Source organism: Tachysurus vachellii, chromosome 6 (assembly GCF_030014155.1).
Source record: "Tachysurus vachellii isolate PV-2020 chromosome 6, HZAU_Pvac_v1, whole genome shotgun sequence".
Classification (NCBI taxonomy): domain Eukaryota; kingdom Metazoa; phylum Chordata; class Actinopteri; order Siluriformes; family Bagridae; genus Tachysurus; species Tachysurus vachellii.
In genome coordinates this window covers 3,307,707-3,325,342 of record NC_083465.1, presented here as the reverse complement: position 1 = coordinate 3,325,342, position 17,636 = coordinate 3,307,707, and the positions used below count along the sequence as shown (strand labels likewise).

At 38.4% G+C, this 17,636-nt stretch overlaps 2 protein-coding genes across 3 annotated transcripts; one reads left to right on the top strand and one right to left on the bottom strand.

Annotated features, from left to right (window-relative positions):
* The first annotated feature begins 103 nt into the window (after positions 1–103).
* On the top strand, positions 104–12,457 carry zbtb8os (zinc finger and BTB domain containing 8 opposite strand). The gene is made up of 7 exons (XM_060871782.1): positions 104–272; positions 3,252–3,276; positions 3,379–3,500; positions 6,278–6,360; positions 6,889–6,941; positions 11,352–11,388; positions 11,800–12,457. Exons 1-7 carry the CDS (start codon positions 191–193, stop codon positions 11,884–11,886), a joined length of 489 nt encoding a protein of 162 aa, XP_060727765.1. The 5' UTR covers positions 104–190; the 3' UTR covers positions 11,887–12,457.
* On the bottom strand, positions 918–17,013 carry LOC132846953 (CD276 antigen). 2 transcript variants are annotated; one of them, XM_060871779.1, is made up of 4 exons: positions 16,560–17,013; positions 15,882–16,241; positions 15,329–15,607; positions 918–1,389 (listed from the first exon to the last, which is right to left on the bottom strand). In XM_060871779.1, the coding sequence occupies exons 1-4, from the start codon at positions 16,654–16,656 to the stop codon at positions 1,205–1,207; spliced, it is 921 nt and encodes a 306-aa protein (XP_060727762.1). In that variant the 5' UTR covers positions 16,657–17,013; the 3' UTR covers positions 918–1,204. The 2 variants fall into 2 exon arrangements, with proteins under 2 accessions (XP_060727762.1, XP_060727764.1); XM_060871781.1 differs by lacking the exon at positions 918–1,389 and adding an exon at positions 13,202–14,870 and having other exon boundaries at positions 16,560–16,997.
* Between the last annotated feature and the right edge of the window lie 623 nt (positions 17,014–17,636).

Below are 17,636 nucleotides of genomic sequence, written 5' to 3'. Positions count from 1 at the left end.
ATTTATTTATTTAAACTGTTTTTAATGCGTTCATCTGTACACGTAATGTGAACGTGGGACTTTTATTTTGCAAACACGTAAGTTTAATGTCTGCCGCTTGCGTCACAATTCTGAAGCGCCCTCACTATTCGTTTAGGAAGTAGAGCTAAAGTACCGCTGATCTAATAATATATATATATATTTTAGCAGAATGAACGATCGAGAGCTTGACCTTACTGAGGCTCAAAAGGCAACAAAAGCCAAGTATCCAGCTATCAACAAGAAATATGAATGTAAGTGTGGTCGATTTTGATCATTGCGAACTTTGTTGATGCGGAAACACAAACCGGGTTGCCAGATTGGATCAATTTTAGGTTACATTTTGACTGTAAAGCTATTTTATGAATGGGTTTATGTTAATTACGAGTAATTTAAATTGTAAGTAGACTCTTAGGTGGACTGAGTCCTCTCTGTCTTCTTATCATACCAGGAAATAAAAAAATTTGAATTAGTAAACTACCCAAGCAAAAAATGGAAAAACAATGGGGAAAAAAACATATAATTTACTGTTAACTTTTTTTCTTTCTTTTTTTTTTCTTTTTTTATAAAATCTTATTAATGGCCTCATTTTATTATTATATCCACGATTCATCACAGAATTCTTGTGTTTTCTTAAATTTTCTGTCTTAATACAGTGAACTTTTCACCCCTGAGAAAAAAAATGTAGTTTCCCAACGAGTCGACTCTTTGATTTGGTTCTTTTAGCCGATTATTGTGAGTCGACTCGCCTATATCAGAATCAGAAAGAGATTTATTGCCAGGAATTTGTTTTAGTGACAGAAGCTCCACAGTGTAACAGAATGACATATATACAATATAGACAAATTGTATGTACAAGTGTGAAATGTGCAATTGAAATATACGTAGTATGTGTTTTAAGTAAATAATGTGTAAGAATAGTGTTGTGTGTTAGTGAGTCGTGTGTTAAGTGTTCATCAGATGGATTGCCTGAGGGAAGAAACTGTTCCTATGTCTGGTCATTCTGGTGCTCAGGGCTCCGTAGCATCGACCAGATGGCACCAGTTTAAAGAGTGAGTGTGCTGGATGTGCGGGGTCCAGAGTGATTGTCTTTGCCCTTTTGCTCACTCTGGAGAAGTACAGATCTTGGAGAGTTGTGCCAATGGTTCGCACAGCAGTCCGGATCACCCTCTGTAGTCTTCTGAGGTCAGATTTGGTAGCTGAGCTGAACCAAACAGTCACTGAAGTGCAGAGGATGGATTCGATGATGGCAGTGTAGAACTGTTTCAGCAGATCCTGTGGCAGGTTGAACTTTCTCAGCTGGCGAAGGAAGTACAACCTCTGCTGAGCCTTTTTCACAATGGAGTCTATGTGAATGTCCCACTTTAGGTCCTGTTTTTAAAATCAGGAAATAAATGAGTAATAAATCTCAATGAAACCCAAGCAAAGCATGCTGGATAATAGCAACCTGTATGTGCTAAATGGGATGTGGTAGCTCAGTGGTTAAGGTGTTGGGCTACTGATCAGAAGGTCATGGGTTCGAACCCCAGGTCCACCAAGCTGCCACTGCTGGGCCCCTTAGCAAGGCCCTTAACCCTCAGTTGCTCAGTTGTAAGTCACTCTGCTAAATGCTGTAAATGTATTCTTCACGAATGCACTCCTATTATTTCTCAGTGATTTGAGAATCCTTTACTTGGTTATATTTCACATGGTGCAATGCATGGTGATGTTCTCTTGTTAATTAGTTAAATTCTGAAATAATTTCAGTCGATGTTCAGCATCTTTGGCTAGTTATTTGTCATTATATTCCTGTCTGGTTTAGGGGAAGAAATGAGAAGAATGAGCCGTTTGGGAGCTGAAAGAGTCGACTCGTATCACTGAACTGATTTACATGTGCCGACTCACTGAAAAGAGGCAGGCTTACAGTCATGCCTCTAAATACCTCCTGATTTTCCTGCATCTTCGTGTTATCTCGGTAGAGGGAGCTATAGTGCTGGTATGTGGCACATACAGTGGTGTGAAAAAGTATTGGCCCCCTTCCTGTTTGTTTGTTTATTTTTTTGCATGTTTGTCACACTTTAATGTTTCAGATCATCAAACAAATTTAAATATTAGTCAAAGACAACACAAGTAAACACAACATGCAGTTTTTAATCGAAGGTTTTTATTATTAAGGGAAAACAAAATCCAAAGCCATTTATAAAGCTTTGGGACTCCAGCAAGCCACAGTGAGAGCCTTTATCCACAAATGGCGAAAACATGGAACAGTGCTGAACATTCCCAGGAACATTACCCCAAGAGTGCAGTGACGACTCCAAGATTTCACAAAAGTCCCCACAACAACACCCAAAGAATCGCAGGCCTCACTTGCCTCAGTTCACGCCAGTGTTTATGACTCCACCCTAAGAAAAAGTCTGGGCAAAAAATAGCCTGCAAGGTTTGGATTTTGTTTTCTCTTAATAATAAAAACCTTTGTTTAAAAACTGCATGTTGTGTTTACTTGTGTTATCCCAACCAGTTGGTGCAGACCCAACCAGTTATTAGGTTCAGGGGGCAAACACTTGTGTTGTATTTGTCTAACATGCCATCAAGGCAGCCAACACTTCCTTTCAAGGAAAGAGGAGGGAACGAGTCATTGTTACAGATCGCGTGGGTGTGTGTGATATATCGGTTTATTGAGGCAACATGAACTCATTTTAACCTTGTTTTGTTTTGTGTCCTCAGATTTCTGTCATTCTAAACTATTTTTGTTGGGCACAAAATGTAAAAATCAGTGTTTAAGCTCACACACTCAATTACAGGTCTATAAAAACACTGTTTGTGGAAAAATTTCTACAGGTCCATCATTTATGGCATATATCTTTGCATAAAAATTGTAATGCATTATTCATTCATTCATTCATCTTCTACCGCTTATCCGAACTACCTCGGGTCACGGGGAGCCTGTGCCTATCTCAGGCGTCATCGGGCATCAAGGCAGGATTCACCCTGGACGGAGTGCCAACCCATCACAGGGCACACACACACACACACACACACTCATTCACTCACACAATCACACACTAGGGACAATTTTTATTATTTAATTTATTATTTATTTAATAAATTATTTTTATAAATTATTTATTTAATAAATTTATTATTATGATTTATTTATTATTTATTATTATTATTTAAAATTAATTATAAAAACAAATAGGGATGTCAATAAGGTTTAATATTAAACATATATCTCTGTCTTTTTTTTTTTTTAGATCTGGATCACACTGCAGATGTCCAGTAAGCAAAAGAATAAAAGCTCTTCAATTCTGACAGGATGTTAATATGTTCAATTCCTTTGGTAATAGTAAAAGTGTATAAATTGATTGTTTGTTTTTTCAGGCTGCACTCTTGGGGTGACTCAATGGAGGAAGCATTCGAGCAGAGTGCCATGGCCATGTTTGGCTATATGACGGATACGGAGACGGTAGAACCCATCGATACCATAGAAGTCGAATCGGAAGGTGAGTGTGTGTGTGTGTGTGTGTGTGTGTGTGGCTTCTCAGGAGTCAAACCTCAGGAGTTTACAATTAGGCAGTGAATCTGACATCATTTTATTTAAAAAAAAAAAAAAAAAAAAAACACAACAAAAGGTGTTTAGAAATCCATCAGTATGTACAGTGCTCAGCGTAAATGAGTACACCCCCATTTTAAACAATATCTCAATGAACACAAAACAATTGTCCAAATTGTTGACATGACTAAGTTTAATATACTTAGTTGACATGCATCACTCATGCAGCCCCGCATAAGGATACTGCCACCACCATGTTTCACTGTAGGCATCATGCATTTTTCTTTGTATTCCTCACCTTTGTGACACCATGCAGTTTTTCAAGCCATCAGTTCCAAAAACATTAATCTTGGTCTCATTACTCCAGAGTATAGAGTCCCAGTAGTCTTCATCTTTGTCAGCATGGGCCTTGGCAAACTCTAGGTGGGCCATTTTGTGCCTGGCCTTTAGGAGAGGTTTCTTTCGTGGACGGCACCCATGCACGGCATTCCTGTGCAGTGTACGCCGTATTGTGTCACGGTAAATGGTCTTCCCAGTTTGGCTTTCTACTTCTTTAGATAATCTTCTTGTAGCCTTCAACTTTCTGGTGTAGAGAAATTATTTTCTTTCTCCGGTATTGTGACATTTCTCTTTCATGCTGACAGCATGAAATGGGATGCAGCCTAACACCCTTTTATAGTCAACTGTCTTCTGGACACCGGTGTAGTGAATAATTAGACTCACCTGTGGTTGAATTCTTGTTAAATTAGACATTTGTAGTCTAAAGTTTTGCTTTGTTCCAGACGATGTCAGTGGGGTGTACTCATTTTTGCATCACCCTCATTTTAGTTAAACTGAAAAATGTGTATTTTAAATTAAATTATTAACATTGCTTTCATGTTATAAGTTAAACAGATGTTATATTAAACTTATTCTTGTCAACATTTTGGACAATTGTTTTGTGTTCATTGAGATATTGTTTAAAATGTTACTTTTCAAAGGGGGTGTACTTGTTTACACTGAGCACTGTATAACTACTACTACTTTCCGTGAGCAACGAGAGGGTTAAAGCACTGACAACGGACTGGAATGTTGCTGCTTTTTGATTTATGGAAACCATATTTATATAAGAAACAGGGAGACAGGAAGGCCAAAAGTTTGTTTCATTTCTGTTTTGTTTATTATCCTTTTCTACAAAGCCAACATTCTGTTTTCCTATTTAAGCTTAGCCACAAATTTATCAAGAGTAACTCGTCCTAGGGCTTTCGAGCCACCTGCACCAAATTCGGATATGTTGTAGACGCTGGTCTGAAGTTTGTTGCTTTTACTTTTCTAAGCGATCCGAGTACCGGTACTGGGTGATACTCTGAACAAACTTTTACATTGGTGTACCGACTGGCCTTTCGGTTGTGCCGCAGCCCCGCCCCCAAAATATGCAAAATCAAAAAACCTTTTACAACATGGACATGTGACGTATCAAAACACTCAAAACAATGAGGGGAACTTCCTCACGGGGATTCTGATGACGTCACATGCTCGTCTCCACTTACCTCCAAATGTTTTGGCACCCTAGCTTTCTGTTTACTTGCTTCCAAAAGTAACACTGACCCTTATGTCCACTCGCCTCCAAAAGGCACCGGCCTTTGCGAATACTTGCATCGTCAAAGCCAACGTCAAAGTTTGTCGCGACGAACTTTATAAATCTAGTTCGCTTTGTAGTCTAGTTCAAACAGTTTGGACATTTTTTTTTTTAGTTATTTATTTTACGCTGGTCAGCTACTTTCTGGGTAACGGGACATGGGGCTAAAAGTTTTCATTGATGTTTTATATATAGTTAGTACAAAGGTCTCTGGGCTTGATAAAAATAAGTCAGCTTACTCTTTCACTGGGTGTTTAGAGGTTGAATATGAATCATAGAATCATAAGTTAAAATCATTACATGAAGCTCAGGGACTTATTAATATGATAAATACTTCCATGTTGTGAATACAGATGAGCTTAGGATGGGTTTAAAAAGCTACCAAACCTTTCTGACCCTAGGTTCAACTTTTTCCTGCATTCATTTTTTTTGGTTCAAAATTTGTCAATACATGAGTCTTACAAGGGGTCACTTTATTCCTCTTCCACTGTGACTGTGTTCTAGATAAACGGCTGTTTACAAGCTGTGACAGAAACTGCAGAATCACTCCTCAACTCCCGTTGTGTTGGTGGGTTCTTGTGAAAATCGAAAGATCTCTTGGTGGGAGGATTTGAACAATTTCTACAGCATGGGCCTTTGTTAGTGCTATGAATTACATGGCATTGTTATGCTACTGAAATGAGATGGGAGAGCAGTTAGAAAGTGGAGCGTCATGAGCGTCAGTATGGGTGATGAGAAAATGAAATGAATCAGAATACGTCATTGGGCGTTTTTAGCAAAGAGCCGTTCTTTAGTGAGAAACGGCTCTTTGCTAAAAACGCTTAATGACGTATTCTGATTCATTTCATTTACTCATCACCCATACTTTATGAACACCCAATGATAAGCATCACAGACAGTCATAAGTGAAAGTGCACAAAATAAATATTGTGCTGGTCCCAGCTGTGTTTACAGACAGGCAGGCATTTGAGAGGTAAAAATTTGTTATCTTTCCTACATTAGGCCTCAGTGAGCAGTTCTGTTCAGTTCAGGCTTACGAATGTGAAGCACTCCCTGCTTCACGAGTGGGACGCCAGTGAACAATAACAGATCTATCTGTGTTTTCTCAGGTGAAGACATGGAATCGCTTCTCTTTCATTTTTTAGATGACTGGCTCTTCAAGTTCAGCGCTGACATGTTTTTCATCCCTCGGGTATTTTCGCATACACTGTTCTTGTGACATAATTATAATAATAATCATTATAATAACAGCTGTATTAATTTTTTTCCTACCCTGTATTTAAAAGCCCAGGGATTTCTACAGAAGAAGCAAATAAGCATGCGGTGTTCGAATATATAATCATGTAGGCGATGAGTAAAATGTCCTCAAAAGATGAATAACTTTATGTACATTGAAAGAGAGACTTTATATTGTGAAGTAAATTGAGGATATTTTCATATAAATCAGCATTTTTACATTTCGTAAGTAGCAGAAAAATACCAGACAGATTCAATAACGTTCGGGAAAAATGACAGAAAACAAAACTTGGCACCTTTAATTTTAGATCTGCTCGGATTTTGTCCCAGTCTCTGTCGGAACTCTATGTCCCAGTAGTCCAATTCATGCACTGCCAACTTAAACACCATCTCTAACAAAACCCACCAGAAATTCGGGGCTTGACAAAAGAGGCTACTTAATGCATGAGCCTGTTTTTAAATTTAGAATCATTGTGTTTTCTAGGAGGTGAAAGTTCTACACTTGGATCGGATGCGCTTCAGAATTCGTTCCATAGGGTAAGTCGGCATCACATTTCAGAAAGCTTCCTCGGCTTGCCGTGTAAAGAAGGACGAATGAAAGGGGTGTTTTTTTATTTCTCCACTGCCTTTGCACAAAGAGCCTCTTTCACAGCAGCACCATTGAATCAGGTTATTAAAAGACCTGCCATGTGTCATACAGGTGCTTTTCCTTACTTGACAGTAAGCAGGAGAGGAAAAATTCCAGGGCATCCGGCTTTCGTTATACACGCTGTTTTAGTAAAACGTACACGGTCACTTATTTTAAAAAGTGGGTTGTTGTTTTTATTTCAAACATTTGAGGAGGGATTAGTTTTTAACACACAATTCAGACATTTATGACCAAAGTGCACAGAGGAAACAATCAGCCGACCCTCTGAACCGAAACAGGAAACAGGACTATTTTGGGAAGTGATTTAAAACACTGAGGATGAACATTCACTTTTAGTTTTAGCCTGAAAAATAAAATGGAAAGAAAAATATCCAGACAGATATCTGGAAGATAAAGATCACAGGAAATAAACAAGCTTTGATGAAAATCCTGGTTCAGTGGGCAAGTCTATAAACAGCTCATTATAAACTCCAGTAGTTTTTCTTCTACAAAGCTTGTGTCCAGAGTCAAAAAAAAATCTCGTCTGCAGTTCGCCTGACAAAATCTAGTGTTAAATGTAGTGTACCACAAACTGACTAATTATAATACATTCAGGAATCTGATAAACACCGATAAAAAGCTGTCGTGCTAAACCGAGACGTGTTTTTTTTTCTCCAAATCCGACACTCTGTGCTAAGACATGCAAGTCAAGTCAAGAAGCTTTTATTGTTATTACAACCATATATAGCTGTTGCAGTAATCAGTGAAATGAGACAACGTTTCTCCAGGATCAGGGTGCTACATAAAACAAAGACAGGGCTATAAGGACTTGTAAGTAGTCTTAGCCACATAAAGTGCAACTTTTTGCAAACAGTGCAAGACAAGACAGTGCAGGACAATACATACAAGACAGACAAGATAGTGCAGGACAATACAAACAAGACAGACAAGACAGTGCAGGACAAGACAGTGCAGGACAATACAAACAAGACAGACAAGACAGTGCAGGACAAGACAAACAAGACAGTGCAGGACAAGACAGACAAGACAGTGCAGGACAAGACAAACAAGACAGACAAGACAGTGCAGGACAAGACAAACAAGACAGACAAGATAGTGCAGGACAATACAAACAAGACAGACAAGACAGTGCAGGACAAGACAGTGCAGAAAAAACAGTGCCGACCGACCAGTGTAAATACTGTATGTCAATACTGTAAGTTCAGACAATATTGCGTGCAGTAATATTAGAATGAACACAGTTTCTTAGCAGCAGGTCCCTGAGATAGTGTATAAGATTGTGCAAAAACAGCAACAACTGAAATATTGTACTGTATGAGCAAAATGACTGAAATATGACATACGGTGGTGTGGCCCCTTCCTCATTTTGTAATTGTTTGCAAATTTGTCACACTTTAATGTTTCAGATCATTAAACACATTTAAATCTTAGTCAAAGATAACACAAGTAAACACAACATGCAGTTTTTAAACGAAGGTTTTTATTATTAAGAGAAAACAAAATCCAAACCTACATGGCTCTGTGTGGAAAAGTGTTTGCCCTTGGCGGTCCACCCTGCAGCAAGAACTGCAATCAAGCGTTTGTGATAACTTGCAATGAGTCTGTTACAGCGCCAGCAAGTCTACCTCAAGAATGGCTGAAGAAAAAACAAAATGAAGACTTTGGAGTCTTCATTTTGTGTTTTCTTCAGCCATTCTTGAGCTAGACTTGCTGGTGTGTTTTTGATCATTGTCCTGCTGCAGAACCCAAGATTTTTTTGCTAGACAGAAGAATTCATGGTTCCATTTATTACAGCAAGTCTTCCAGGTCCTGAAGCAGCAAAACAGCCCCAGACCATCACACTACCAGCACCATATTTTACTGTTGTTATAATGTTGTTCTGAAATGCAGTGTTACTTTTACACCAGATGTAACAGGACACGCACCTTCCAAAAAAGTTCAACTCTTTATCTCTTCAGTCCACGGAGTATTTTCCCAAAAACACTTTTTAACACAGTGCCATGTGGGTTTGGATTTTGTTCTCCCTTAATGATAAAAACCTTAATTTAAAAACTGCATGTTGTGTTCACTTGTGTTATCTTTAACTAATATTTAAATTTGTTAGATGATCTGAAACATTAAAGTGTGACAAACGTGTGAAAAAAAATAAAAATCAGGACACTTCTTCACACCACTCCAGTCCAGACAAGGTTAATACAGACCAAGCTGGAACCTGTACGGTTTCTCTGGTGAGTAAAATTACAGTATGCTGAACCCTACAGGGCTTTGTGGTCTCAAAATTGGATCTTGGACAAACTGAGCTACTGTGTGTTTTCAGCATCACCATGTGGTTCAGCTTTTAATTTGTTGCTCTCTTTTGTTGCTCAGTCACACCCCAGTTTACTGACTGTTTGTTCTTTTTAAATCTTTCATCACGTGTAGTTTTGTCTCTGCTTGTTTTTGTTTATTATATACACGTGATTTAAGACCCCGGTGTACAGGATTAACAGCTCTGCATCTCCTATAGCCATCTGTTGAATCAGATCAACTCTCCATGAGCTTTATTCCCCTCATCTCTGGTGTTCTAGCTTTACTGCCATGACAGTTTGACTGAGGACGTGACAATAGTCTGTTCATCCTCATTGTGACCCAACATTCACCAAACAATAGTCTTTTCAGAGGTGGGAGTTAAATTAATGACTCACTGAAGCCTGTGGCCGACATCCCAAGCACCAGTTGGTGTGTCACCAAGTGGTAATTAGATTACAAACCAGACAGATTAATAATTGACCTGTATTCCTCCGGTTCAAGAGAAACCTGCGTGTTCAACCAATTCCACTAAATATGAATCATTAATACCGGCATCAGACGTTATCTTGCAGATAAAAGTGAAGCTCTGTGATCCATCTGTATATTTATGTTGGCTTTGTACGTAGAAGCCGACATTCTGTTTTCCTATTTAAGCTTAGCCAAAAATTTATCAAGAGTAACTCCTCCTAGCGCTTTCGAGCCACATGCACCAAATTCAGATATGTTGTAGGCCCTGGTCTGAAGTTTGTTGCTTTTACTTTTCTAAGTGATCCGAGTACCGGAACTTCTGGTACCGGGTCTCAAAGTGGCCTTTTTTCCCATAGACTCCCATTATAAACTTTGGAGGTTTATAACTCAGCAAGCTTTCGAACTATCTACACCAAACTCGGCCAGCTCCTTTAGGGTGATACTCTGAACAAAGGTTTAAATTGTTGTATTGACTGGCCTTTCGGTTGTGTCGCAGCCTTTGCGAATACTTGCACCGTCAAAGCCAACATCAAAGTTTGTCGCGATGAACTTTACAAATCTAGTGTGGCATTAGGTTTTTTTTTATGAAAGTGGAACATATGTTTCCAACTTTGTGTCACAGTTCCTTTTCTGTTTAGAGGTTCCTCAACTCTTTTTAACACTTAAGCAATAATTTTCTCAATTACTGTACAACATTCAGAGTACAGAGTTCACTGTGTATTCTGACTCAACCCTGCTTATCTGGTGAAGCAGTCCTGATCTGCAGATATGGGGCTTTTTCAGTAACTGTTGGTTGCTACATAAGCGTATATTTATGCCAGGTTTGTAGAAGCCGACATTCTGTTTTCCTATTTAAGCTTAGACAAAAATTTATCAAGAGTAACTCCTCCTAGGGCTTTCGAGCCACATGCACCAAATTCAGATATGTTGTAGACCCTGGAAGCTTTCGAACTATTTACACCAAACTCGGCCAGCTCCTTTAGGGTGAATACTCTGAACAAAGTTCTAAATTGGTGTACCGACTGGCCTTTCGGTTGTCCCACAGCCCCGCCCCCAAAATATGCAAAATCAAAAAAACGTTTTACAACATGGGCATGTGACATATCAAAACACTCAGAACAATGAACTTCCTCACGTGTATTCTGATGACGTCACATGCTCGTCTCTACTTACCTCGAAATGTTTTGGCACCCTAGCTTTCTGTTTACTTGCTTCCATAAGTAAAACTGACCCTTATGTCCACTCGCTTCCAAAAAGCACCGGCCTTTGCGAATACTTGCATCGTCAAAGCCAACATCAAAGTTTGTCGTGACGAACTTTACAAATCTAGTTAATACTGTTTTTTTGTTTTTTTTCCAGCTCTTATTTATGACTTTAAAAATAAAGAAAGAAAGAATGAATAGTTCAAGCTGGCAGTCATGTCTGAATCCACACCCTATGCAGTCAGTATTTTGTTTAGAATTAAGTTCTGCACGATCATGAACATGTCTGTATTTCAGTCGTCTTCCAGCATTTGACACTCTGTTTAACTTGTCATGTAGTTGGGGAGAGGAGTTCAACCTGTCCAAACACCCCCAGGTATGTAACATAAGTATCTTTCTTCATAAGAATGCACTAGCAAAAATATTTCATTTGATACATGACCAGAAAATTACATCAGCTCTACAGACTTTTGAACTTTTTTTCCTTAAACTGATGTAACCTTAACTATAAGCCAGGAACGCTGTCTGAAAAACAGGACAAACCATTTATGTCTTCAAAAAGAAACTAGTTTCATGTGTATTTAAGTATTTTAATAAATACTGCTAAAGGCATTAGCGGTTTGGTTCATTTTAGGAAAAAGCAGAGATGACAGGGTTATTTTTCTTTTGAATAACTTTTATAGAAAACAGCCACCCAGTGCTCCAGCAGGGGTGTTAAGATCTACAAGTCACTTCTGATATCCTGCTGTTTATCATGACCATCTAAAAATAAACCTTTTGTTCACAGGGTACAGAAGTGAAAGCTATTACCTATTCGGCGATGCAGATACATGACAAAGAGAAGCCAGAGGTTTTTGTCATCATCGACATATGAGAAACTCAAAAGTAGTTTCTGTTTTGCTGTGTTAACTGCTGTAAAAAAAATGATGTGAATAACACAGCTTCTGTCTTTTTCGTAAGTCTCCAGAGGGTGTGTGTGTGATTATAAGGGGCAGTGGTGGCACAAGTGGTTAAGTCTGGGTTGTTGATCAGTTGATCAGAGGATCTGGGGTTCCAGCCCCAGCACTGCAAAGCTGCCACTGTTGGGCCCTTGAGCAAAGCCCTTAACCCTCTCTGCTCCAGGGGTGCTATATCATGACTGACCCTGTGCTCTGACCCCAACCTCCAAAGTTGGGATGTGTGAAGAAAGACCAAAACAAGGACAAACATGCCCCAGCTACTGTGTAATACAGATGGTTTAACCGAATGTTGAAAGTCTACAACTTTTTTTGTGTTTTGCAGATTTTAATAAAGTTAAATTATTGTTTCAACAAAATATTCACATCGAAATGTAACTGTAGATCATTGTTCAACAAGCAGTGCTGCTCACTACGGAGAACAATACCACTACTATACTGAATGTTTATTGGTCAAGAACATTTTAATAAATGGAGCTAAAATTAAAATAGTTGTTGACCTTGCTGCATTTTGTCCATTCATCTGATAGAAACCAAGACAGCATGAGCTAAAATGAATTAAACAGCACTGACACAATGGTTGTATATATTTGTTGGATTTCTGAATGTTCCGGTGGAACGAAGCAGTTATTTTGTTAAACTATGCTCTCAACAGGCAAGGTGAGAATGAGCACTGAGGGAGTTATATTACGGAAGTAATATACCACTAGCTATTCTGGGACTGTTGATAGACACCAGTTCTCTGTCTGAATGGGATTTTTATACTCTTTCAAACTGTGCTCTTGGATACCAACTTCTACAAAACACCATCCTGTAAATTCCGGTTACCACATGAGTTACAAGTCATTTAAAATAACATGTGTTCTTGCTAGCTTCTATATACAATCTCAAAAACAATAGTTTATCATGTAGACATTCAACACAAACAGACATCCTCCATCATTTTTGTGGTATGTTGGTCATGTACTTTGTCTGAACATTCTATTTTGGTTTTAACCCGAATACTCTGACGAGGCAACCGGGAAAATAATGGCTACAAACCAAACCATATAGCGTAAAAAAAAAAAAACCACACATACAAAACACGCCAATTAAGAAGAAATGATAAACAGATGTGGGTGTTGAGCAGAAACCTGACCAGGTCATGTAACATGCAAGGGGGTGATGGGTAACGTAGTCCGTTCGGCATAAACTGGACATTGTCTACAACAAAAAGTCCAAAAAGGAACAAAATGCTTGGTTGTTTCTATGAAGCTTTATTAAGTAATTATAAGAATAATTTTTTAAAGATATGTAACTAGATATACAGGAGTACAATATCCATTCAGCAGATCAGACAAAATGTGCAGACAGAGCAGACATAAAACCCATTCACTACCACACCCTCAACTAGCATAAAGTTTCAGGTCTCTGTATTATGTGATATAGGTAGAATGTCCGTGTCGGGAAACTGAGGTAAGGGGTCAGGACAGCAGCAGAGACTGATACGGTTTAATTGTTTTGGGTTTTCTCAAGGCTTCTGGGATTACACTTGAGAGAAGGCATTGTAAACTAAAACAAAAAGGTTCATTATACACTCCTTTAACACTCAGCCAGCACAACTAAACATACAAACATTATCTTAATCTAACACTGATTTTAGAAATTTCTTTCAAATTAACTGTTATATTCTTCACTGCATGTCAAAGAACGACTAAGGAAAAGTTGCCTTTTTTTTTTTTATCTGAAATACTAAAATGTTAGCACTAAACATCTGAACGAGCTCATTATCATTTCTTTTAACTCTGTAGCAAATATGCTCGCTAACTGAAGAGCTAAATCAATGGTATACATGATAGAGTATTTTTACAAAGAGATATAGACAACCAATTTACGATAAATTTTATGTGATTAAATACGATTATTTCTTTAGATCAATTCAAGCTTTCTTTAAATAGAGTAGGTAGCAAGTTGCGAGCTGGAATGCATCTAGCTTGGGTTATTTCCCAGTTTTTGATTTTCTGAATTGATTGACTGGATTCATTTAAGCAGCATAACTCAACCAACTCATCCAGTTACGGTTATGGTATAGTATGGTAGGAAGTGTGCGCATCAGTGTTGCTCCTTTAACGTAACTCATGTTGATGGGAAACCACCAGTGACAAATTGCATGAATTTTTTTTTCAATTATTAACATTTTATGGACTTTTATTTGCAACCTCTTGTGTCTAACACAGAGGAGCGTCATAATACGATACTACTACTACAACCACGACAACACAAAGTCCTCTGTCCTATTAATTAACTATTAATGCTACTATTACTACTACTAATAATAATAATAATAAATATAATAATAATAATAAATATATATTTTCTATTTGGTCCAATCTGTGCATAATACTAAATAAACTGTATGAGCTGTTACTTGTGTGTGAATGAAATGATTTATGGGAATGTCAGCCAGGATAAGACTTTGGTTTCACTCTTTCATAAAAAAGTATGTATGACAATATTGCTACATTAAAAAGTACAGGTTACATTTGAACAGAATTAGATTTAGACAAAATAAAGAAAAAACAAAATGACATTATTTGTATGACCGAATTCTGATTTGAAATCATCGTGTAGTTCAGCGGTGTCCAGTCTTATCCGGAAAGGGCCGGTGTGGGTGCAGGTTGTTCTTGGCTTTTAGTAGACTCTGGTGTAGCTTCTGCTTGATTGGAATGAAAACCTACACCCACACTGGCCCTTTCTGGAAAAGATTGGACACCGCTGGTTTAGAGGAAACGTCTGTGTAGATATTTCAGTTATTTTTTCTTCTTGCAACAGTAAATCCAGACCAAAGTCCCTGCAGTCAAAATGAGGAGTAAGGAAACGACCGATAGAGCGATAGTGACATTTAAGCAGTCGTTTTGGACACCTAGAAGAAAAGAAATGGATTTTAAGCAAATACAACACCTGATCTCAGAACTGAGAAGCAGTTCCTTCCTCTTGTTTCTTTCTCAAAATAAATAAGGAGAAAAACTACAGCATGAAACAGAATTTAATCAGATTTAATCAGTTAAACACAAGCTTCTGAAGGACCTTGATGTCTACTCTCTCTGTAGGGGCGAGTTTTAAAGGCCTGCTTTAACAGTGACAGAACAGGAAATCCTGAATATAGTTTGGATGAAATTACGAAGTTTGTCTGTCATTGTTAAAGGGTGAACTCTTTGACACTTTCTCTCACTACAGAAGCCATTGTCAGTGTTCCTGTTCTAATCTGGACATCATTCGATACACACCCCGGCTTTCTCACAGGTCCACAGGAAAATAAAACCTATTTGGCTCTTTTTTAAAAGCAATTTTACTGTTTTACAAATATACTGAAGCTCTTACCGGCGTAGCTGATGGTCCTATGCAGGTGCTGATCAAACAGCTGGTTTCTGAGTATGAAGGTGACGTTGAGCGGAGTGTCTGATGCCGTGTAACTGCTCTGGACATAATAAAGTCCTTTCTCATCATTTAATTCCACAGACGTCTGTATGTCATTGTTGAGGACCTCGCCATGTTCTCTTTTCCATTTAACCTCCGGAGCTGGGAATCCCATCGCCTCGTACTGCATCAGAACTCCATAGGAATTTACTCTGACGATTAACCTCGGCTCGGTGTAGAGAGCTGCGAAAAGAAACAGCACAAGCAATAAAGTCAAAGATAAAGTAAACGGTAAATACGCTAATTTGGGCACAGTGCTGAAGAATTCTACATTTTAGTTAAACAGGATGATGGGTATTTATGTGGGGTGTTGGAAAACCTGTGAGATAACTCTTTAATTCTGGAAAACAGTTCATTCATGCAATTATAAGTCAAAGTAACAACTTTGTACACTGTTATTGGTTGTCCAGATAAATACAAAACCAAGATCAGATGCTGAATTGACTCTGTTGTTTACCTCCGTAATCCAGTTTTAATTCTGCTTTGTCTGCATCGTCGTTAATGCTGACGGTGCAGAGGTAAAGCCCTGCATCATTCGCTCTTATATTCTCTAAGCGCAATGAAGCATTTCCTTTGGTCAGCCCGCTCACAAAAAGCGCTGTACGGTTATGGTATAAAGGGTCTTGTTTTTCTAGCTGATCCTTCTCAAAATAGAAGCTGTGGACCACTCGGTTATCCTCCTTTCGCTGCCATGTCACCACCAAGCTGGAAATATCTGACTTTTGTCCAGGATCAGTGAAAAACTCACATCCCAGAACCACAGAGTGTCCTTTGGCTGCTGCCATGTTCTTCACTGGAATCGTCACTCTCAAAGCATCTAATAAGACAGTCGTGTTAGTTTGTGATAAAACAGTGTGCACTTGACTGAATATTGACAGTTTACATCAAATCATCTATAAGAATAACACGTGAAAGCTTTTCTGTCTTTCTGGAAAGGGTAATGTGGTAATGTTACTCGTTGATAAATTCCGTCCGCGTTGTTGATCTTAAATTACTCGAATAATGTTAAAATCGTAAAGTAAAATTCCTGAAAAGTTAAAGCCCAGTCTCGACTTACATAAACAGACGCGCACGCGCGCGCGCAACCAAAGCGTCTCCAAAAAGCGCATTGTTTACTGCATGATCTGTTACTTACCTACATATGACCATAGCATGATGGGGATGAGAAAGAAGGTTTGCCTTAACGAATCCTTTCGGATTTCTGCACTGTGATGTCCAAATCCATGCATCATTATTTCGACTCCGCTGTCTCGACAGAATGAAAAAAAATTGCCCGTCTGTGGAAATACCACCCGTTTACCTCTATGCCTGCCTTAAATACCCCACTTTTACTCATCTGCGACGCCTCCTACTGAATAAACGTATTCGCAAACCTAAAGGTTATTTATGCGTTTTTTTTTGTTGTTGTTTTTTTTTATAAAACAGCAATAAAAAATATCAATAGCTTATTAATTTCAAACTTCACAAACTGCGCAGGGTTTTTGGCATGGCTCCAAAAGATTCCGAATGGTTCCCATGGGTTCCGAACTGAGCAGCCAAGCAGAAAGAGAAACTCGGAAGAGAAAATATTTGTTTGTTTTTCTTTGTGTGTGTGTGTGTGTGTGTGTGTGTGTGTGTGTGTGTGTGTGAGAGAGAGAGAGAGAGAGAGAGAGAGAGAGAGAGAGAGAGAGAGTTTGTGTGTAAACTCCATAGCAACCCTAATGCCACATTTTCTATACACTCTCCCCGTACACATTATAATCTATAAACATGCCATAACCTTGCATACTGAAGGGCCCGTAGATATCAACCTGTCTGTGTGCATGCAAAAATATCCATTATTTACTGAAACTCCGTCTCACAGCTTCACAGTTGCAATAACAGCTAACAGATAAGTACAGTAAATTATAATCAGACTCGAAGGCTCAAGAGATACCGAGACATTGGAATGTGAGCTCTGTATCTTTGTATCAAAAATGTTCAGGGAAAGAAATGGGTCACAGATAAAATATTAAAAAAAAAAATGTAATAAAATATTTACAAAATTCCGATTCACAAATGCTTAAGTCGGTTCACATTCACCAAAAACGTGAATATAATCGCAAACCTAAAGGTTATTTATGCGCTTTTGGGGTTGTTTGGGGTTTTTTTTTTTTTTTTTTTTTTTGGATAAAACAGCACATTGTGTTTGCAACATGGCGGAAAAATATCAATAGCTTCTTTATTTCACACT

What these genes read in the sequence shown, in the direction of transcription:
- zbtb8os (XM_060871782.1), top strand. Translation starts at nt 191, where the DNA reads ATGAACGATCGAGAGCTTGACCTTACTGAGGCTCAAAAGGCAACAAAA. An exon ending in TATCAACAAGAAATATGAAT is followed by an intron (nt 273 to 3,251) that starts GTAAGTGTGGTC and finishes TTTTTTTTTTAG; the next exon opens with ATCTGGATCACACTGCAGAT. An exon ending in CATAGAAGTCGAATCGGAAG is followed by an intron (nt 3,501 to 6,277) that starts GTGAGTGTGTGT and finishes GTGTTTTCTCAG; the next exon opens with GTGAAGACATGGAATCGCTT.
- LOC132846953 (XM_060871779.1), bottom strand. Translation starts at nt 16,656, where the DNA reads ATGATGCATGGATTTGGACATCACAGTGCAGAAATCCGAAAGGATTCG. An exon ending in CATGCTATGGTCATATGTAG is followed by an intron (nt 16,242 to 16,559) that starts GTAAGTAACAGA and finishes CTGTCTTATTAG; the next exon opens with ATGCTTTGAGAGTGACGATT. An exon ending in TAGGACCATCAGCTACGCCG is followed by an intron (nt 1,390 to 15,328) that starts GTAAGAGCTTCA and finishes TTTTAAAAACAG; the next exon opens with GACCTAAAGTGGGACATTCA.